We start from the raw sequence: 23,465 nt of genomic DNA, 5'->3' as shown, positions 1-23,465 counted from the left end.
CAGATTGTGAATTAACTAAATACACTATGGGTATACTATTGCTACCACTGCTACTACAATTACTATTACTAATCAAGCTAACCATATTAAGGTGAAACTTTCAGAGAATGTTTAGGGGGAGTTTCAACTAAATCAAGACACACTATATGCATATTGGTTTTAAAAAACACATATAAGCAATATTTAAGAATGGCTTGGAGCAGCAAGTTGAAACTTTTAGGAAATGTCGGGAGGATGCTGAACTAACCAAAAGACACTCTGTGCGCACTGCTACTGCTACTACTGCTGTTAATTCTACTTCTACTACAACAGCTACTACTACTGAGGCTAAGGTTATGAAGATGAAACTTCAGGGAATCCTTAGGGGGATGTTGAACTAACCAAAAGGCCCTAGGTGCATATTACTGCTACTATAAATGGTACTACTATGGTCTACCACTAGTATTGCTACAAGATCAGGATGTCTACTATTGTGAATGTTTATTTCACAATTAATTTTCTGAATAGGATTATCTAAATAAAATTCTAAAATCTGAGCCATCCAAAAATAATTTATCTGTTATTTTCAAAAGCAATTTAAATGTAGCGAATTTTCTCAATTCTGGTAATGATAAAGCCACAGCTACTTGTCAAAGAGTGGTACATCAAATACCCTGTAGTTGTGGAATTTATTAAGTTGATAAAACTATCCTAAACCTACGATCATGGTTACAACGGTACAGAGAAAGCATAGCAAAACCATTACATTGTGATAATAGATGAGCATCTTTTGATTCCGCCTTAAGCAACCACGTTTTATATAATACGAACCATACTATCTTATTCGATGAAACAATTCTAATTTACAACGACCTTGGAATCAAACAAATTGTTTTTGAACCAATTGAAATCGAACGAAATTTAAATAATAATACATCCTTAAATAGAGACTTGGGTGCGTATAGACTGATCCCTATGTACGCAAAATTAATTATAGAAACTAATGTTATGCGCAACAAAATTATCAGGCAATCAAAATGTCACAAAAGAAATAGGAGACTGACAGGACAAAGGGTATTTGTTCAAAATCAGGCAGGTTGAAGGACGTTTAGGAATTGTTCAAATTTTTAATCAATTCAGGCAGGTTGAACGAACAATTTTTTTGTTCTGTCAGTCTGGGCTGAACCTGTTTAAAATGAGAAAGCCTAGACTCTTTAAAGAATTTGTGTAAATGATTTTAGTTAAAAAATTATCGATGTGATTTTTTGAGCAAATCTGATTTTCTTATTTGTTTTATATTGTATTTAACTGATGACGACTCTTCAATATATCAATTAAATACAGAATTCACATTAAAATAAAAGATGAAACAAAAAACTAATTGAAAGTAATAAATCTATCTTACATCATATTGCTCCCTGAGTAAATTGTAGAAGGAACAAAAAAGGACGAAAAGAAGTAAGAATAAAGAACAAAATATAATTACCTCCACCCACGTGTCTCCAGGAGCCTTTATTATTTCGAAAATGGCGAATCCAGGAATGACTCCAAGTGAAAGGGATGCGAAAAACCAGCCGAGTAGAATTGCCCAACGTGGATAATGGTAATTGATTCCATCTGACACATTATTATAAACAGGCTCAGTGTAGTCAATCATACTGAATATCCAAATAGCCTTCAAGAAGAAAAAAAAATGTCCAGTTAGACTTCGAAAAGATAAATGTATTTATGCATAAATATAAACAAAACATTTATATGACTTTAATCCAGGAAAAACGGCCAAATTATGTAGAGAGAGGGCGAGGAAATTAGGCTTTGCAACCCTTTTCTCCGTAATAAGTCTTCAATTCAGGTTTTTATCTTTTAAAGCAAAAGGCTTTGCAACTTAATATCTAAGCCTTTCTCCGAAGGCTAAGAAGGACTTAAAAACTTTTTCTTTCTTTTTTTACTATTATTTACCATTTAAGTTAAAAGTATTGGCATATCGACTTTTTATGTTTATTATATCATATTTACATGCAACGTATGGAAAGAAGGAGAGGGAACGAGAGGCAGAAATATGGGGGGGGGGGATTTCCATTCTCTTTTCTTAGTTTTGCTAAAAGAATTTATTTCCTACAAGATTAAAATAGCGAGGAAATTCTCATTTTAGAGGGTCTTCCAGAGGAGAACGCCTTAAGATTAGGTAGAAAATTCCACTTCTTAGAAACGTATAACAAAAACTAAAAGGATTATTTGCTTCTTTTCTTCCTTATTTAAACTTTATATAATTACATCTGTACAGGCTCTTTGCGAACCTGGCATAATTTTTTATCTTTTCCTATTAAAACAAAAATTTCAGTATCATTACCTGTATCCTGGTGATGATCATTGGTTTTGCTATGAATTAAGATTGTGGAAGGTCTACAATCTTTACCTCATACACAGGCAAAACCAAATATTAGAGGAAATTTGAATACAACAATAATTACTACTTCCTTTCCCAAAGATTAATTTCTGTACAGGTCTTATTTCATGTCTTGTTTTATATAATCATGGTATAGTCTGATTTTAGTCCTGGCATAATTTTGGGTCTCTACATGCAGAGCATCTATTTCAGTATTAACTTCTTCTTGACGTTGTTCAAGCTGCAAATTTCGGGCAAAGTTGCCCGGGCAAATTTTGCCCAAAAAATTCATGAAATACCAGTTTTGATCATCTGATCTCAGGTTTTTATCTTTTAAAGCAAAAGGCTTTGCAACTTAATATCTAAGCCTTTCTCCGACGGCTAAGAAGGACTTAAAAACTTTTTCTTTCTTTTTTTACTATTATTTACCATTTAAGTTAAAAGTATTGGCACATCGACTTTTTATGTTTATTATATCATATTTACATGCAACGTATGGAAAGAAGGAGAGGGAACGAGAGGCAGAAATATGGGGGGGGGGATTTCCATTCTCTTTTCTTAGTTTTGCTAAAAGAATTTATTTCCTACAAGATTAAAATAGCGAAGAAATTCTCATTTTAGAGGGTCTTCCAGAGGAGAACGCCTTAAGATTAGGTAGAAAATTCCACTTCTTAGAAACGTATAACAAAAACTAAAAGGATTATTTGCTTCTTTTCTTCCTTATTTAAACTTTATATAATTACATCTGTACAGGCTCTTTGCGAACCTGGCATAATTTTTTATCTTTTCCTATTAAAACAAAAATTTCAGTATCATTACCTGTATCCTGGTGATGATCATTGGTTTTGCTATGAATTAAGATTGTGGAAGGTCTACAAGCTTTACCTCATACACAGGCAAAACCAAATATTAGAGGAAATTTGAATACAACAATAATTACTACTTCCTTTCCCAAAGATTAATTTCTGTACAGGTCTTATTTCATGTCTTGTTTTATATAATCATGGTATAGTCTGATTTTAGTCCTGGCATAATTTTGGGTCTCTACATGCAGAGCATCTATTTCAGTATTAACTTCTTCTTGACGTTGTTCAAGCTGCAAATTTCGGGCAAAGTTGCCCGGGCAAATTTTGCCCAAAAAATTCATGAAATACCAGTTTTGATCATCTGATGACATAGCAACAATCACAACTTAATTAGTCGAATAATTATTAAATCTTAAATTTTTCTAACTTGAAGGTTTAAAGGAATAAAAACTGTCACGAAGGCAATTGTTCGAAAAAGGAGGTTAATCCTAATCCTTTGGGAGAGGGGAGGGGAATGAGATAAAAAAACTCTTCATCTAGTGAAGTCTGGAGTACCATCAACTACCTGAAGTAATTTGAGTTTAAGCAGGTGGGCAGTTGAATTGAACTCCAAAGAAATATTACCTTATCAAGTAAGAAAATCCGACGCCCCTGTCCTTCCCCTCAGTTTAGGTGCCTTTAAAGAGAGCCTGGATCAGCACTACCTCGCCCAAAGTTTCTAAACAGAGTCATCAGCACCTATACAGCCGATAAAGAGCAACAACAGCGTCTGATAATGCTTCAGGAAAAACCGAGTCCCCAAAGGACTGTCTTAATTCCCCATGAATTCTACCCAGACGCACGTGCCACCACCTTGAATTTGATTTGGTTTGTTGAAGTCCATTCACATGTGTGCTTAGTTGCAATGCATTGTATAGAGCCGCAACTTATGCCTGAATTTCCGCCACTATGAGTATAGGTGAACTAAAATAAAAGTACTATTCTTTCCTCTGATTGGTTATAATTTATAAGCGAATTGTAGGTCTTGCAACAGAATTGTAACTTATCATAATAAGATTCTTATAAATCTTATCATATTAAAAATGAATCTTATCACAATAAGATTCTATTCCACGCTGCACTTATCAAAAGGTCTTAACATGCTTAGTAATTCCATTAAATGCAAAAGTATACATTTAGCCACACAGTGGCTAACACACCATGCCACACACAATGCCATAGTACGCGTCAATGAGATTTCTTATGGAAAATCTGTGGGTTTCTAAGGAATCAATAAGCGAAAACTTCAATTATGCGTCGGAAAAAATGCATAATTTTCTTGCACATTTTCCCTTGCACTAAGCTCAGAAATCATAGTCATCTTGGAGGAAAAGACGACTAATTCCATCTAGTTTAACATAAATGAACATATAAACTTTAATAAAATGAAGTTTAACATATATATTCTAGAGGACTATTACTTGTATCTAGTACAATTTTTTTTTATACTGAAAGAGCAAAACAGGTGGATTTGTGTACATTTCTTAACTTGCCAATATTTTGTACACGAATCTTGCCCTAAATTACTTTAGAGCTAAATTTAAACTACACATTGACCCATAATTTCTTCTCTGAACATTAGCATAAAAACAAAGAGAAAAATAGATATGACTGTCCTGCATCTCCTTCTTAAAGGAGGTGCAAGGGGTGCTCCTTCTCCGTCTTTTAACGCAACTGGTTTAATTTTGTGGTTTTTTCTTTACTTCTGGATAGATAAATAGCCGCGACTTCTTAATACCCGATTAACTAATGCTAAATGTAAATTTCTAGAGAGAAAAAAATAAGTTCACCTTTTTAAAACCTTCACCTTTATCGGCACCAAACCCACGCTGAACAAAGCTTATTGCAATTAATTCCAATATATTATTTAATAACCATAATCGTTGTGTTCTACTGGACGTGGTTTGGACATCAAAGTTAATTTTCTACAAAAAAAAAAACATCAACAAAATCTTTCACACCCATTGAGCCTTTGAATCTAACAAAAAATAATATTAACTTATACTAATAGAAAAATATACCGGATACCAGGAGTTTTTAGTCTGTAAAATAACGAATGCAAAAGGTTTCAAAATTTTTTTGAACGCATTTCAATAATTGCAATTAGCAATTCAACGCCGAAAATCATAAAAATCAATTACCACGGTATAAACAAAAAAAATTATAAAAACGGTAAAAATGGTGCAAATGGTAATAAAAGACAATAAAAACAAAAAATTTTAAGCCTCAACATTTTTTGCAAGTAAGTTCTTTGTTCTCTAGAATTAGCGCCTCCTATGTGAACAAAACTTACCATAATCAAACAAGGGGCCATTACAAGCCAACAAACACGAATATAAACATTTGGCAAACTCCCCGTCATGTCTCTAACATTCCGAGCCAGTCTATCTGCACCATAAATCCATACGATGGCTATTACTTCAAAGAAGGCAATGTACATCAGACTAATAGCTGCCGTGTAATAATCGATTAACGTGAAGTAGTAAAATCCACCCTAAAAAAAAAAAAAAAAACAATAATCAACAAAACACAGCAAGTTTTATTCTAATAGCTCAAAATTCGAAAATAACAAAGATATATTTGAATTCCTCACCAACCATTTTTACTTTCTGTTGAAATAACCTTTTTTTAATTTAATAACAAATAAGCTGATTTTCGGCAGCTTATCACCTTTATCTTAACCCTTTTTTCAATAGAGCCAAAGAAAGCTTGGATTGAGCCACATTTTTCACATGGCTTATTACTCGATATACAGTAAGTCAAACAAGTATCTAACACTATCCTTAACAATTCATCTGGAAAAATTCTAGTCCATCTTCCTCAGAAGATATTACCGTGGATTACGCACTAGTTTGATTTTTTCGTAGCCTGATATCATTTCTTAATCCTCAATTATTCTTAGTTTAAGCAACTTATCCTTCTTAACATTTATTTTCAAACCTATTCTTGCACCCTTAACTCTCAAAGCCTTCAGAAATTCCCCTGATTCCTCTAACATTTGAATTTAGGAAACTCAAGTCACGTACATAATCGATAAGTAGGAGAAATTCGCGTTCCAAGTTGATACTATTTTCTCCCACAACCTTTGCCAGGTTCCTTAGGACAAAGTCCGTTCAAATAATATATTAAAACAGAGATGCTGAGCTGCTGATTCTGCATTGAACCAACTACGAAGATTGTTTCCTACCTTAACTGCAATAACATTGACAATCAAGGCCATATCCAGGGGGAGGGGAGTTATGGGGTTAGACCCCCCCCCCGAATTTTTTTTGACTCGTAAAAACATAACAAGAATGCATATAAACAAATTTGTAATGCGTTTTTAAGTTTTCTTACCCCCCCCCCAAGCAAAAATCCTGGATACGTCCTTTTGGGGAATAATCCTTAAAGTTTACTTACCTGGTATGCAATGATAAGAACTTTGCCAATGCTTTTCTACAAGTGTATTACTTATCTGGTAAACATCACAAGAACATGATTTTTGCAAAGTAGTCTGATCATTCAGACACATCTCAGGTATTAATCTGAGGGTGAAATTCGGTCGACGCATCTTTTTCTCTCCCCTAAAACGACACTGCTCTACTCTCAAAACTTCATCGATAGTGTTTATTAATTCAACAAGTATCATCACGCAAAGTAATTTACCTTCTAAAGAAATATGTTTGTGTAGATTAATTATTAAACTCATTCGTATCACCTTTCTTCTGAAGGATTTAATTAACACTTTCTAAAATCACTGAGTATTCCTCTTAGTAAGAAAAAAACATTATATAGTATTAAATATTATAACCATTAAATATTATAATTTTGGGCATCTCATCTCTAGCTTCGCAACCATCATATTTCCCAAACTCATTTACTGCGCTATCAAAGTCTAAAGCCTTTTGCTTTTCGATCCTTTTAGCACCGTCTGTAACTCCTGCTTTCTAACTCCTCCTAATTAAATAGATCTTATTTCTATTCCAAATAACAAAGTAAGGTAAAGGTAAAGGATACGACATTAGACTTCACAGTCCGTACCGGCGGTGCTGATCTCCGTTTCTTGGCCCCCCTCATACTTACATCCCTCATACTTTCATAAAATATATTACTCATAAACTTCTTGTACAAAACTCCTCTCTCCTTTATCAAAGTTAAAGCGTTTTCCCCTGATATTTCTAACTGCTCTTCAACCTTCCCTTCCTAAGACATCTTCTGGTACAACCCAGGCCATTTTCTATAGTTATCCCAGAACAACTCTAGCTAGAACTGTATGATTAATACCTTTGCCAGCCTAAACAATGTTTTGAAGCTTCCTTATTCATCAGGAGTCCTGCTCCCTCCCTATGTACCCCGTTATTCCTAACAGAATAAATCAGCTCTGTGGCACCTGATTTTATGTCTTCTAACAGAGAGGGATGAGCTTCCAGAACACCTAGCGAGCCTAGCTAGGAAAGCACTAGGTCTCACTAGCGCAGGTAGGGGTTAATAGCTTTATCTCAAGCTAAATAAAGCGTGAAGCCCAGCTTTGAACCGGACAGCCATCTCAATCCCTGAGACTCCCCGCTGAATGATGAATTTGTGCAAGACTTGGGCCATTTTTATCACTAAATAGGATCTAATCCTTTCGAAAAGAGTCGACATCCGCCATGAGCAATCTCAGGTTAATTACATCCAAGTTCTAATGCTTGTAATAAAAAGTTATTGCAATACTGTATCGTTTATTGCGCTAGAATTTCCTCAAGGAAAGCCAATCCTCGAAACCAGTCAACAGCACAGTTCGAAGTCACGATTCTTGTTAGGGAAACTTGTTAAACCTAAGCCAACACCCAAAACAGACCAAACAGGCAGGGGCCTTCCCTTCAGAGAATATGAGCAAAGGACAAAGCGTTTTGTGCCTAGCCTACCCTCATCAGGGATTTCTGATAACCTTTTTTATGAATATTAATATGACAATTAAAAAGGACTTGAACTATCGGGAGATAATTGACCAATAGTAGAAACGTTTCCTCCAGCTATAAGATCACATGCTCTATCTTAATTAAACGAGAAAAAAAATCACTTCTTTGAGTTTACCCTATTACGTTAAGTAAGAACTGTTTAATGTGCCAAAGACATCAAACTGAAAATTTTCCGCCCCCTGGCTCCATCTTAGAGCTATATATGCCTGAAAACTGGAATTTTCTAATATTTTTCAATTGGTTGTTATACAATTACTAAGATTTTTATGTTGCGGAAATTCTCTCCTGGGTTGCCACACTGAATCACAAAAGGAAACAAGTGGAGACTACTTGCTTACAAACAAGCCCAACCAAACGGCTATAACGCCCGATTTATCCGCGTCTCATCGACGAGCAATACAACGCTCAAAAGGCTAGTAAAACTGTAATGTTCAATAGGACAATTGAAAAAATATAGGCAAATTGGAATATGTAAAAATTTAGCAATGAAAGTGATATTTTTTATCAGAAGAAAATAAGGATTCTACTGATGTCTTAATAGTCAATGAAGGGATAAATATGCCTGAACAGAATATCCAAATTGATTTTTCTAAATGATTCTTTTGTATTCAAGTCAATTAACAAATAATTTGGAGTGTATAACCTTGAATTATTTCAAAAGTATCCATACTAGTGCATATCTTAGATTTAAAGCAGTGTTTGTATGTTGCAATAGCAATCAGGAAAGCCAAATTTCCTAGAGCTCCATGATCGTATTTTTTAGTTATTCTATGCCAATTTTCACCCAAACTCCTTATTTTCAAACTTGGCGCCTGCTTAGGGAAACACTATATTACTGCATATCGAAGTCTTTTACATTAAAAATTAAGTTCTCAGGCTTTCCTAATTTTTGAGACTTATATGGTTTTGTAAGTTTCCACTTAATTAATTTAAAGAAGCATATTCCATTTTTAGTGTCCTTGGCACCATACTGTAAATGCTTTTTTTTTTTTTTTTTGACGTGACTTCGTGGATTAGCGTAATGTAGACTATTTTTTGAACTGAATTAGCCACAAAAGACAGCCAATAATAAAGAAACCAACAGGATAGGGCAATATAAAAATGGCAGAAATTTCTGGCTGTGATTCAGCCTGGTCTTAATTGAGTATCTACAATACAATTTACAAAATCTAACAAAATACTTATTTGCATAACCTAAAAAACGTATACAATAAGAAAAGATTTACAAATTATTGGATATATTTTTCCTTACAATTTCTATTCCTCTTTTTCTTGCGAGTTTTCTGCTAAATGAGTATATTACTGTCACAAATTAGCTAAAGATACTTATAAACTATTCCTCCTAAATAACTGAATCCGAGAAGTAGAAAAAGTGCAATGAATGTAATGAAGATAGTGAAAAGAAGTATTTTTATTTTGAATGAATACTGTCAATAAAGTGAAAAACTGGAACTATCTTTAAAATTGGAACTATCTTCCATTATTAGTTTTTTCATTTTACTAGAAAACTCGTACACTCTTACACTCTTTTACACTAAAATTCCTACACACTTTTACACTCTAACCAAATATACAGCATGCTAATAATGAAACCACCCTACCAGCCACCCCCCTAATGTGCAAATATATAGGCCAGATTATATAAGTATGGTGATGCTGAACCAAATAAGCTTTCCCCCCCCCAGCACCCAGATGCAGGATTTTTTTTCATAATTAGACTTTTCGTTTTACTATAAAATTTTATATTACAAAACATATAATAGATTGAATTTTACACTCGAACCAAATATACAACATGCTAATAAGGAAAAGGTGACAATGGATTAAACTTTCAGACTACCCTATGCTCATTTTTCCCTTATGTATATTTTAAATATTAACTGTTTAAGGTTTTCATTCGTTACTCACGTTATTTTATGACCGTTTTTTAATTTGCACGTGATTTCACAGATTAACATGAGTTGGATAATTTTTAGTACTTGAACTGGCCACACAAGACGAACAAAAGTAAAGAAACCAATGGGAATAGGCTAATAAAAGAAAAGTGGCAGATGTTCGAAGATCTTCAGTGGCAACATAAAACACATAAAGCTAAAAAAAAACCGTAATAAAAGAAAGATTAATAAATTATACAGAATTCACCATAAGCAACGTATGACTTTAACGAAAAGAAAACTCAACTGAGTAATAACTTCCAACATGTTTTATAAGAAACACCGCTCCTATTACCGACATGCTATCTTTTCATCCCCACCATCTTAGCCGCTGGTTCCCAACCCCAGAGGCATACGTTTTCCTAAGCGGAATTCTAAGTTTTTAGCAGTTTTTGAGACACCACTAGCAGTTTGCTTGTGATATCTATTCCCGGGAAATTAAAATTATATGGCAAAATTATTTTGTAGAATTAATAAATTTCCAAAACTTCCAGTGCGTGTACTTATATACTAGTACTTCATGCATTGACGTAGGTTTTACGTCGCACAATCGCCAAATAATGAATTCTGAGAACTTCTAAGCGGAATTCTAAGTTCTTAGCAGTTTTTGGAAACACCACTAGCAGTTTGCTTTGACATATATTCTGGGAGAAATTAAAATTATATGGCAAAATTACTTTTGCAGAATTAATAAGTTTCTAAAACTTCTAGTGTGTGTACTTATATAGGCTGCTAGTACTTCTTGAATTGACGGAGATTTTAAATCGCACTATTGCCATATAAGTCAAAACAATTTTTGGTACTTGTATGATAAACCCCCTACCGCTTAAGTTGTTCATTCGTTGACGAATTACAGAGCCTTTTTTTTTGTTGGTTTCTTCCAGCTTAGCGTGAGACAAGACAAAGAGAAGTGACAGAATAGATGAAAAATATATAATTTGGGCTATATATTTATACATTAGGGGGTGAGGGCAAAGTAATTGGACCGTTTGAAGTTAGAAAACAATTCTTACTACATAATAAGTAGGATACTTGTACCTGACACATCAGGCATGCAGACCCGTTATACTTTGCCCCCCCCCCCGAAATATGCAAATATATAGCCCAAATTTGTTTCTAAAGTATTATATTTGTATCCTATTTTGGTATATTTCGTTAGGATTGAGCGTCAGAGAAACATATTAGAAGAATATTTGGTAGGGGGTATATTATACAAGTGCCCAATTTTCTCAGGTAAATGTTACTAGTATATTATCTCAATTCACCAGTTGGTGTTTGAGATTAACTAGTTCTTTTTCCCAAAGTACTTTCTTCAAAACAAGTGCCTGCCAATTTTCATTTTTTACGTCTTATTGTATCAATTGCATTAGTGAACACAATTTTTTTATATAGCTTTTCTTTCAGCCACGTGTCAAATAATTTATTTGAACGCTAATCAGGATATGGCACTTTAAAGTCATTTTACAAGCCCCAGCATCGGCTGACCGCCACTAAGACAAAGGGCCCATTAGCAAATTTTTCCAGAGGACTAACTATTGTTGAGAGCTATCAAGAATCTGTGGTTTTACTACGAAATTTTACATTCTATATGTTGGTAACCGTATCAATCAAAGCGGGTACAACCACAGGGAGCTCCCATAACGACGGAATTACTTAAATGATAATTCCTTTGGCATAATTTTTGGCTTTCCTCGAACCGGTATGCTAGAACATTTTCAGAAATTACTTTTTCATGCTCTTGACAAAGAAATTCTGCTCCATTTAATTAAAAAACAAAATCCACACTTTCTGATCATGTAAGTTTCATTAAAACTAAAAATATCTCTATCTTCAGCACAGACCGGGAGAAGTTAAATGATTATTCTAAGATTCCTGGGAAAATTGGTGTCCATTTTTAGTTTTCTATCACTTATTCAGGTCAATTCTAAATAATTTGGCCGTACAAACTAAAAAAGTCTATAAGGGACGAGACACAATGAACCTTTAAGGTACCGTATCCTCTTAAATAAATAAAAAGGATTAATTAATAAATAAAATTTACTAAAATTAATTAATAAAAGGAATTTGTAAACTTAATTAAAGGATTTTATAATTAATAAAAAATTAATAAAAATTAATAAAAGGATTTTATAAAAATGATTAATAAAAGGATTAATAAATCTTAAATAAATTAAAGGATAAATTAGAAGGAAAGCGCTACCATAATTTGAGGAAGCCTTGAATAAAACTAGGTCCTAGATTCATGCATAAGAAGGAAATATGCTTTTCGTCAAATCCCGATAGTTGCTTATAAAATATCTCGTAAAAAATGAAACAGAACGATAAAAGAATAAATACTGAAATAAGAATAGAAATGGTCTCACCTCCATCACGTTAGGAATACCAAATATGAAGGATACAAAGCAAATGAGGAGGACAAGCACTTCGTGTCTTTTCAGGTACCGCTCAATTAAATGATGATAGCCGTCCTTTAATGATGTTACAATTACTTCAACGGTTGCAAACTATAAAGGAATTGTGGATTAGAATAAAAGATTCTCTAATAACTATCCCTCCGGTTATTGAAAAACATAATAAAAAAGGATAGTTAGGCCCGCTTCTAGTGCAGTGACTGACATATATTTACAATTCACCTAAGAATTTTTCATCATCATAGTCCTGGCAATTTCAATGAATGTTTTTTTTGGTTTTTGATTTTATTGATATTTTTTCATGTTTATTTACTCTGAGGGTTTGTATAATGTATAAAAAGAGGGTAGATGTAGCAATTTCCTTTAAATTAAGCCATTAAAAAGCTCACTATGATGTCCCCGTGTCCCGAAGAGGAAAAATCAATGCTTCACATGCAAAAGAGTGGTTTTCCTTGCTCTTCAAGGGACTTTCCTTGTTGTAAAACAAGTCAAGGGAGTGTAAGTTTCTTGTATAGGGGCTTCAGCCAAGACGACCCCAATGGTGTACTGATGAATCGTTCTGATGTAATTTCTAGGGGGTTTCGGGCTATTTTTCTTTACTACTATGGGCCAGGGTACGTCCTTTAGAAAATTGCAGCTACCCCTGAACCATGATTAACACTAGTATTGTCGTCTTTCGGCAATTAATTAACATTCGTATTATCTCTGCTACGTTCTTCACTAAGTATCATCTGACACTGCAATTATGAAAACACTAAGGTATTTAGAGAAAGAATAAATGAAGGTGATGAGGTGATGTTGGGTAAGAAAAAGATAGATCAAGAGGATATATTCTCTAACCTGGGTGGTATTATTAGTAAAGATAGTGATGCAATGAAGGTGCAAAGATTAGACTAGCCAAGGGCCAGAGTGTGTTCGTTCAAACTTGAAAAAAGTTTGGAAGAACAAGAAGATATGTCTACCAGTCAAGACATGATTATAGTGGATATGTGTTGACATGGCTTAGACACGATTTGCCGATAAAGGATGGTAGATTACCGACAACTGTTCTCTTCGGCTATCCATCTGCAGTGAAAAAAAGCAGGCTGTCTCCGAATGGGATGGGAAAGAGTTTATAAGGAAGGCTTTAAAGTAAGTTCCAACTTCTGGGGGGAGGGGGGTACGTGAAGCTTTGATTAGATCACGATGGAGGTAGAGCGTGTACAGCAGTGTTGGCTTCAAGCGGCTTGGTGCTGTAGCGAGTTGTAAGCAGTAGTCGTTGGTAATAGCAGTATTAATGTCTCCATTAGTATTTTGAGTTGCGAGCTTTGTTTTACTTTCATTATTTTTATTTTGTTAATGTTCCGTCCTTTCTTGTTCACGAAAGTTTATGATTTAAAAATAAATAAAAAGTCATTAAGAACAAGGAATATTCAATAGACAGGAAGAGTCATCAGTCAAACAAAACAGAGAAACATTTTAGCCCTTTTGAAGACAGAACAAAATTAACGGCCCTTAATGAGCCTTTTAATAAATACGTATTTTTAAACTGCCACTTTCGGAAATGTCTACCATTACAGGACAACGATAGTATTGACAGCATATATTTACCATATATTTATATAATCTATTAAAATTCTTACATTAAAGCAATTTACAATAACATATTACATATTTGTACTAAGCTATTTTCAACAAGATTCACCTTGAAAAATACTCTTCCTTTTGCTTTTGATCATTATTCTCATCATCCTTAAAATTTGCACTAAATTCAAATTCCTTATATCCCATCTGAAATAGCTGAGTTTAACGCCTGAATTGCGTATTACCTTATCCAAGACACAGTTTTTGAGTAGTCTCAAAAGAATTACCACTTAGAAAAAGTTATTCTTAGAGCTTCTATTAATGTTTGTTTTTTTCCGGCAACTGATTTGATTTTTCTTTCCATCTTGCCTCTATTTGTACCTTTAATATCAAGTACTAGTATAATATAAAGCAACCACACTTCTTCCTCGTTCCCCGCTATTTACCAAACATTGGAGTTTTGCGGGGTTAACGTTTAACTAAGGAATGTAAAGCAGAGCCGTACAATATGAGATCTTGACGCTTCCGAGCATAGACTACATCCATTGCAGTTACCGTCTTGTTCCTAGCACGTTCTGTCTTAGTGACAGCGTCGGGAATAAAATTTGTACAACAATTCTCTAACTGAAACAAATATTTTGGCAATTACAATACTTGCGCAAGAGGGAGGGGGGGTGTTGGAGACGTGGGCTGACGGCTCATATGGTTTTCGCAAAGAATAACAGGCAGTATACACGCTTGAAGGCTAATAAACACAATTAGGAGCCAAGATGTCTAGAGTAGGAAAAGAGGTAATGCCCAAGTACACCTCCCAACAGCTCTTGAGACTTTCATTCTGATTATTTTTTTCCCTATTAAAGACAGATATATATACACAAAGGTGGGGAGATGCGAACCCCTTCCACCGCTAGTTATAGAATATAATCTGATCCACCCTAACCCCTTTTCAGGATCGGAAGTTTGTGCTGTTTTGGAATTGACTAAAAAAAATTTTTTTTCAATTGAAAGTAAGAAGCAATATTATAAATTTAAAGGAACACAAACTATTTCGCATATGAAGTGGACTGCCCCTTCCTCAATCTTCGTGCTTCATGTCAATGTCTTAAAGCTCTTTAGAAATATTTCTTAATCAAAATCAAGGGCCCTTGTGTTGGAGTAGTCTTTCCGTCTTTCGTAAAGAATCAGAACAAAAATCAAACTTTAGCGTAAAGAGCGAAGGCTGTGGAAGGGTACCCCCCCCCTCATATACAGAATACTTTATCTTTGTTTTGAGTGCCAATGTTACTCCTTAATTTCGATTGAAAAAACTCTTATTTTATTAATTTCTTACTGTTTTTCAAATCATACCAGGAAATACCCCCCCCCCCCCCACCTTGTAACATTTCTACTGACAAATTTTCCCGGAAACTTTCTTCCTCACAGGAAAAATCTTCTCCCCATGATCCAAATTCATCCCCGCACAGAATTACCCCGAAAAATTTACGTATATTCCAAATAACAAATACTGTATATGCACAATATGGGTAAATTGCGTAACTTACAACCCTTTCCCCAGGGACTATGGAGGATCATGTCATCAACAAAAGCATAGTTATCGGACCTTTCTACTATGACAAATTAAACGGTTATCTTAATTTTGACCGGATGTCTTTAGGGAGAAATGGGCGTGGGAGGATTCCGTTCGGATGAGCTATCTGCTGATCTTATTGGACCATTGGTTTGATACCCTGGGAAGAATAATAAAAAAAATATATATAATAAGTAAATAAACACGCTTCCGTCATCTTTCTTCTGCCAAAAAAAAAACAAAATTCCACATTTTTGTAAATAAGAGCTTGAAAATACTGTAGTACGGTTCCGTGATATGCTTGATTTTTTGGTGTAAGAGCCCTTGATGGGTACCATCAAATTTAATGAACTTTACATATTTGGAATCAGCATAAAAATCCAATTGTTTTGATGTATCTTTTGTTATAAAAATTCCGTTTTTTAGACTTTCGGTCACTATTGTGAGGATTCCACGAAGCATGGTAACGTAGTAGTCGACTTTGTTACCACAAAGTCGATAATAACAAAGGAGTAGGAGTTAGTCGAGACAGAGTAAGAGAAATAGTAACAAAGGAGTTGAAAACAGGGGTACCTGACTATCAATCCCAAGGCAAAGGAGCATTCCAAAGAAAATTATAGCCCAGACTGTTGAACCAGGCATTTTAGCTAAAGCTTGAGGATAGGCGACAAACACTAGTCCAGGACCTGAAAATATGGTTAATTAAAGTAAGCATCCATCTACAAACACATCTACTAGGATCAGTAAAAGTATCTACGAATGACCCACGAAGGCTACGAAAAATGATTAAAAAATAAAACGCTACTAAATGACAAATCACAAAAATACATCAAACTAATAAAATAAATAATCATATCTCGGTAATGACTACATAACAAGCATGAAATGACTCGGCTGCATTTCAAAAAATGTTGTGACTCGAAGCAATTTAGTCCAAAACGGACAAAACGGGAATTTAGGGTTATTTAAATATTTACACCATTCTTCTTTCTTTGGTTTGCTACGAGTTTGATTAAATAATAAACCAAATTTTGCCCAGTAAGTGATTATTTTCCCTAGAATATTAGAAAGTAATCATAAATTATATCCCAAAAACTTAGAAATATAAATGAATTGTTGACATGGTCTATCTACCCTAATGAACAAAGACAGGCTGGATGTTAACGTGGAAACACCAGACCTTCCAATCACCAAAAAATGGACAGTTCAGTTGTAAAAAGATCGATGATATACCTTCTGGTTCTTTAGCATCTTAAGAAATCTTTAATTTGCATAGTCCTACAGCATAAACTATGTTCTAAATACAACTTTTATACTGAATTCCAAAATATAGACAGATACTTTTTTTTCACATTCTTCTGTCACAATATAAAGCTTTCGGCTTTTTTTTGCTTAAGCAGAATAATGTTTTTTTTACACATTCTAATCTACTTTTCCTCAATAGAATGAAAATTACACATTAAATAAGACTTTAAATATTACTGCATATGGAAGCTCATTTTTAAAATATTCATCGAAGTTCTAAGGATGGAAAAATAGGTTATAACGAAAGACTGCAAGCGGACAAGTCAGAATCAGGATGCCTCAGATTGTGCTGAAATAACAGCACAGTACAAAAATTATTTAAAACCCTGGGGCTCTCTCTACAATTGTTGGTATACGATTAAACATTCTGTCACAGAGTACTTGAACACGGATCCTCTGTTTCCTAAAAAGAGCCTCATTACTATTTGGATGTTTTCAAACAAAAATAGCAATTAAGACGGACTTCTATTGTGTATTAAAAAAAAAAAAAAAAAAAAAAAAAAAAAAAAAAAAAAAAAAAAAAAAAAAAAAAAAAAAAAAAAAAAAAAAAAAAACATGATCTAGCATAAAATTCTAACAAAAATTCTGAAAACTAAAGATAGAAGTATTTGCAATTTTTATATCTTTATTTGCTTTATACTCGGCAAAAGATACAAGAACAGATTTTATCAAAGAGGTAGAAAAAAACAATGACATTAATTACACCTTAGATTATGAAAATACCTGTCTTTTATCTTTGTTTAAAAAAATCAAAAACTACTCCCTTACATTTCGAGAAATTATCTTTTTTTTTTACCGTCATTGACAAAAAATCCTAGCCACAGATCGTCATTGACAAAAAGTCCTAGCCCCCACCCCACTAAAATTTCAAATATTGGCGCTACCGGCAATGGGTACATCTTTCTTCCTCTTTTTTCATTCTTTCTCTTTTTTAGCCTACCGTTCTAAATACTTAATGCTCTGTAACTATTTTTTATTCCAGAAAAAGTAATTCAAGAAAAAAACATATTTATACTTAAAGAAAATTTAAGGTTGGGTGCATTTTAACTTAGACGTTTAATTTTCTATAAAATCAATACATTGGTAAAAATAATTTCTGCTGGATAACGATGTGCTATCAGCGGCGCTAGAAGTTTAAACTCCTTTCAAACCTTTGGTAAAGCAAAAGGTACTCATCAGAGGTTACATTCCTATATTCTATGGTTAAAATGTTGAATAACATTACATAATTTAATTACATAAGAGCTAAGGTGCTAAGATTCCTTAAGTACTCAAACTGGCGTTTTGTCGTTATTCCCCGTATTCCTAGCCTCAGGTCATTGCACAGAATTCGGTACACGATTCAGTTTTAGCTATGTGGCAGAAACTTGAAACTGACATTAAAAATTAAAGATGGATTATAATAAGATATTTGAGAATCGTGTTCGTTATAATAGGTGCAGTTCCATGAAATTTTACTCAACTTTTCGCAACCATGTTATACTCTTTGTATCTGGTATTTACTCTTTGCCTCGTGAAAGTGATCAGAATCGAATCCACCCTTATTATTTTCGTATTATAAATTTCTTCTTTATTTCCCAAGTTCTTATCGGAATAGAAAGTCAATTACTTGGTTTATTGTTACTGGTATTATGCGTACTTTGCACCATCATCAACAAGGACTTGCTTCTGAAGCATGCTTAAGGCGGGGCCCTCATCCCCATCTCATCTGGTTGCTTTACGCTGATTAGTATTTGTATGGTTGTTTATTTGCCTTTATGTAGAAAATTTTTTTCCCTCTTTTGCTCCGCTGTTTTTCATTGTATGATGGTAATAAATGAAATTATATCCCCGAATTTTTTTTTCATTTATTCATCCATTGCAGCGCTTCATCATTGTAGTTTTAATATATTCCTACTCATTTTAAGATTGAGAGTCATCCACTCTATATTATTGGAAACACACGTTGGACCAGTCTGAGCTCCAACTGCTCCTCTACACCTGCTCAAATTTAAAAAGTGAGTAAACCCTTCTTTAGGTTTTGATGTAGATACAGCATTTCGTTGAAATACTCTTTTAAATGCTTTTCTAAGGATAAAACCAGAAAATAGCGTTTATTACAGTCTAAAATACACGTTTAACAACATATTTGATTCCAGAGCTGTGCTCAAAGGGCTTCTGAAATAAAATTGTACGGTATTTCACGGATATTGAGTGAACCAATAAATTCACTGAAGACCAGTCAAGTTACAAAAATGACCTAAAGAGCAAAAGAAAAGAGAAAAATAAAAGATAAAAGTAACATAGGCCATGTACCAACTGAATAATAAGAAAAAAAGGACTAAGAGTGCTACACAAGCACCTCTGATACACCGTTTTATTGATAATCTGGTTTTTGCGATTATACCTTTTATTTATTTATTGATTGCACCACAAGCCTCAGGTCATGTTGCTTTTTCTTATTAGGTTTATTTTCCAAGTTCAGTTCAAGGGGTGAAGTAAATATTTGGCCAGATTTGGCACAAACGAGGACCAAAATTTATTTTGCTCCATTAAAAAAAAATGGTGAACAGTAAAGACAATAAGGGAAGCCAAAGAAGTTACACATGAGCCAATGTATGATTTATTCTCCTTTCAAAGTATGATCTTTGGACATTTGGATTCTAATATCTGGATTTTTTTAATCCGGATATTTCGGCAACGACCTTCGCCAAGGTTTCTTCAATGGCAATGTTAGAATATTAGCTTCCAAAAGAAGTCAATAAGAAAAGATAGCAGACGTATAATTAAAACTGACAAGAAAACATTGACGAAAAATGAAAACTCGTTGTTCAATTTCAATTAGGAAGATGGATAGTTTCACCGTCTTTTTCCTGCTTTTACGTATTTTTTCTTTATTTATTGTTGTTGACTTCTTTCCAAAGGTTAGTTTGTTATTAATGGCATTGAAGTTCTCAGTTCTTTTTCACTGGCTGAATCTTTTCCTCATTTGAGGTCTTTTTCTTCCCTAGTAAATAATCACTCCTAGCCAGAGCAGGCCTAAAACTTGTTTACAATCAATTTGGTCAAAATGCCTTACCATTACTGACAACTTCTTCAACTGTAGTGCCTTGTTCATAGGCAAGGTTGCCAAGCGTAGCAAAGACACACATTCCAGCCAAAATGCAAGTAACTGCGTCCACAAGAGAAATCAAAATTGTGTCCCTTATGAGGCCGTTATTAAAAGGGTTGTAACTTGCAAAAGCTATTAATGAACCAAAAGCTATGCCTATCGAGTTGAAATTTTGTGCGGCTGCGTTAACCCAGACCTGAAAAATGTCTTCAATTATTTAAACTTCAAGATAATGATTTTTTTTATCTTGGTGAATAGTTGCGTTACGATAGTAAAACTATCCAGAGTGGGTACATAGCCAAAATTATACCAGGTATTTGTTTTCAAGCTCAGTTTATTCACTATTTGTAGGGCTTTAAAGATTGCATAGATAACTAATATATCTGCTTTAACTTGGCAACCAAATTATTTCCTAAAATTGTGTCTGAGATGCTTTTCTTCTACGCTACGTTCTAAAACGCAATCACTAAGATACGAACAGGATTTTAAGCAGTATAGGCTTTTTCCACTTTGGCATATCTTTAAAATCTTAATAAATCCAAATTGAGCAAAGACATAAAACCCAAGATACTTTGGTGGGAACCCAAAGCATATATTTCAAAAGCTTCGCTTTCTATGATTATATCTATTTCTAAGCTTCACTTTCACGACAAACAGTTTGTCTAAGTTCAGCAAAAGTCTGTGCCTTTCGGACAGGGAAGAGGTAGAAGTATTATATTTTAGGCTGTGGGTCTAGTCCTGAAAATGATATTCACCTAACACTATTACTTACCAAGAGAATAAAAGCCTATCATCAAAAAATAAATAAAAAATCTAGAATTTCCTAAAAAAAAAATCTGAAATTCTAGAATTTATCATCTACATTGGTAAAGTAAAAAAACATAGCAAAAGAACATTGTATTACTTAAATTTTCCAAATGCTCAAACTAATTATATTCTAAATGCTTGAATATATTCGCTCAAAAACTGCTTTGTCCCCAACAATAAATAACTCGTAACTAAAATAATGAACTGAACTTTGCTCAAAAATTTTGCTTTGTCCTCAACAATAAATAACTCCTAACTATAATAATGACACTTATAAAAGCGGAATTGACCTAGTAGACGAACTTACGAAAGGGACACAAGGAACAATAAAATTGCAAGAAAAAGATTCTCACCATTTCTAATCTGGAAAACTAGTTCTTAAAAGTAAAGTTATGAAAATAACTTTAGTAGTGTACGGTAAGTACCGAGGAATAGGACTAAATTCAGGCTTGGAATGGTTTCCTGGTAGCACCAGGTAATCGGAAACCTTTTATATTTTAAATCATAAATTTTATGAGCATATGGTAAACTATAGATAGCTATATACCCCTCCTTACTATCTCTTTGGCTGCTGCTCATCGTTTCAGCCAATTGATAAAGATTTAACTGCGTCAATGGATTTTTACTGGATATAAGCTGTGTCTTGAACAGTCTTGGATAAAAATTAAGCTTAATATTTGGTATACAATTATATTAACTGCTAAAAAACTCTTTGGTTCAGGATTTTATTTGACTTTAATTTTATTCTCAATGGTGTAATAAGAACAAAAGAAAATATAAGATAAGATGTAGAAAATAACATGTAAGATAATGTATATGTATAATGTATATTGTAAGGTAATGTAATGTATAAGATGTAGAAAATAAAAATGTAAGATAAGATAAGAAAATATAAGATGTAATAAGAACAAAAGAAAAAAGAAAATAAAATCATTTTCAGTAAAGCTCCAATGACATAGTAGGCATTTGACTTTTATATTAAGTGAAGGAGGTAGTAGCCAAACTCTTATTTGTAGTGATTTTTGTTCGTTTTAAGATTTATTTAGTACCCGTTGTATGTTTGTTTATTCAATTTCTGTTCTTCTTAGGTTTCATCTATGCTTTAATGGTAATTTGAGGTCGTTTTGAGGTTGAATTATTATAGGTAATGTTTCTGCTGTATGGTCTTTACTTTTCTTTGAAAAACTTCACTTTCTGAATCTTTTTTTCAATTAATTTCTGTTCGTTTTTGATTGCCAAAGTTTCAAGTTTTTCACCATTCCCAATTTCAAAATTAATTTCTTTTTTTAATATCAAATTTTCATCGAAGTATCAAAACTAGTATCAGGGTAACAATATCATAGTAACAAAGTAAAGAAATTATCAAAGTAGCCTATACAAAGTATCAAAGTAACAATAAGCAACGTGCATAACTCACAACCCTAGCCACATAAATCAGTAAATCAAAATATCAAAGTCAACAAAGTATCAAAGTAACAATAAGCAACTTGTATCCCTTTCCCTGGGGGCTGGGGGGGGTTCAGTCCCAGAAGCATAGTTATTTGGCATTTGGACTGTTTTGAACAAAATCAGTATCTCAAAATTTTGACCAAATACACTCGAGGAGTAGGGGTTGGGGGAGGGGCTGGTTGCCCTTTGATCACTTTTAACTATGAAAAATGAGAACTTTCAATTTTTAATCACACGAGCCCAATCCAAAGTTAAAACGAACATCTCTTCAACAATAACCTTATATGTTAACAATGGGCAGCTTGCCCCGGGGGCTGTGAGTTATTGCTATTTGACTTTTGGACTGATTACCCTCTGATCGCTTTTGACTCTTAAAAAGGGCACTAGAACTTTCAATTTTCAAACCAATAAGCCCCTCTGAAGTTTATACGACAACCTCTTCTATAAAAACCTTATATGTTAACAAAAAGCAACAAGTATAAATTATAAAAACCGTATTTTCGACACTATACCTTAAATTAGGCATCCTTTTCTCCGACCACACTGCCTTTCTATGACGAACAATAAACGTTCGAATGGAGTAAATCCATTTATTTAGACAATGAAAACAGGTACAAAGCTCTAGGTATTTCGATCAAATACACAGCAACCGTCATCAACAGAAATACTAATGTTTCTACTGATGACGGTCGCTGTATATGTGATCGAAATACCTAGTCTTTTGTACCTGTTTTCACTGCCTAAATAAATGGATTGATCCTTGTTTGAAAGTTTATTTGATAGCCCTTGTAGCGAGGGCTAAGGGGGGATATCGAACCGAGAGTCTAGTTATTTGTTATTTAGACTATTCTGAACAAAATGGTCATCTTAAAATTTTTATCGAAAGCATTTGGTAAAAAAAGACGTGGGGAGGGGGGCTTGTTGCCCTAAAACCACTCTTGACTCTTAAAAAGAGAACGTACCGATAACTAGAACTTATTGATTTGAAATCGAATGAGCCTTTTGCGAGGTCTATGCAACCACCCCTTTGATAAAACCTTATAAGGTAATTATAGACAAATTGTATAACTTATAGCTCTGCTCTTCGGGTTGTGGGGGGGGGGGGGTTGGTGGCTCAAAATTTGACATAATAAGAACAAGTTAACACACCAGCGGATAAACACGGAAAGGGGCAAAAGTGTCGGGTTA

General features: G+C 33.8%; 1 protein-coding gene across 1 annotated transcript in view; it reads right to left on the bottom strand.

Annotated features, from left to right (window-relative positions):
- The window catches only part of LOC136041416 (sodium- and chloride-dependent GABA transporter ine-like), a 51,066-nt gene that overhangs the window by 7,166 nt on the left and 20,435 nt on the right, over positions 1 to 23,465 (bottom strand). Inside the window, exons 4-8 of the mRNA XM_065726071.1 lie at positions 19,989 to 20,217; positions 16,199 to 16,311; positions 12,448 to 12,588; positions 5,504 to 5,704; positions 1,466 to 1,654 (exon numbers count right to left, since the gene is read on the bottom strand). Coding sequence (XP_065582143.1) covers positions 1,466 to 1,654; positions 5,504 to 5,704; positions 12,448 to 12,588; positions 16,199 to 16,311; positions 19,989 to 20,217 — 873 coding nt within the window. The remainder of the gene's footprint in view (positions 1 to 1,465; positions 1,655 to 5,503; positions 5,705 to 12,447; positions 12,589 to 16,198; positions 16,312 to 19,988; positions 20,218 to 23,465) is intronic.

This window comes from Artemia franciscana, unplaced genomic scaffold, assembly GCF_032884065.1.
Source record: "Artemia franciscana unplaced genomic scaffold, ASM3288406v1 PGA_scaffold_218, whole genome shotgun sequence".
Lineage (NCBI taxonomy): Eukaryota > Metazoa > Arthropoda > Branchiopoda > Anostraca > Artemiidae > Artemia > Artemia franciscana.
This window is presented reverse-complemented; position numbering and strand designations above follow the sequence as displayed.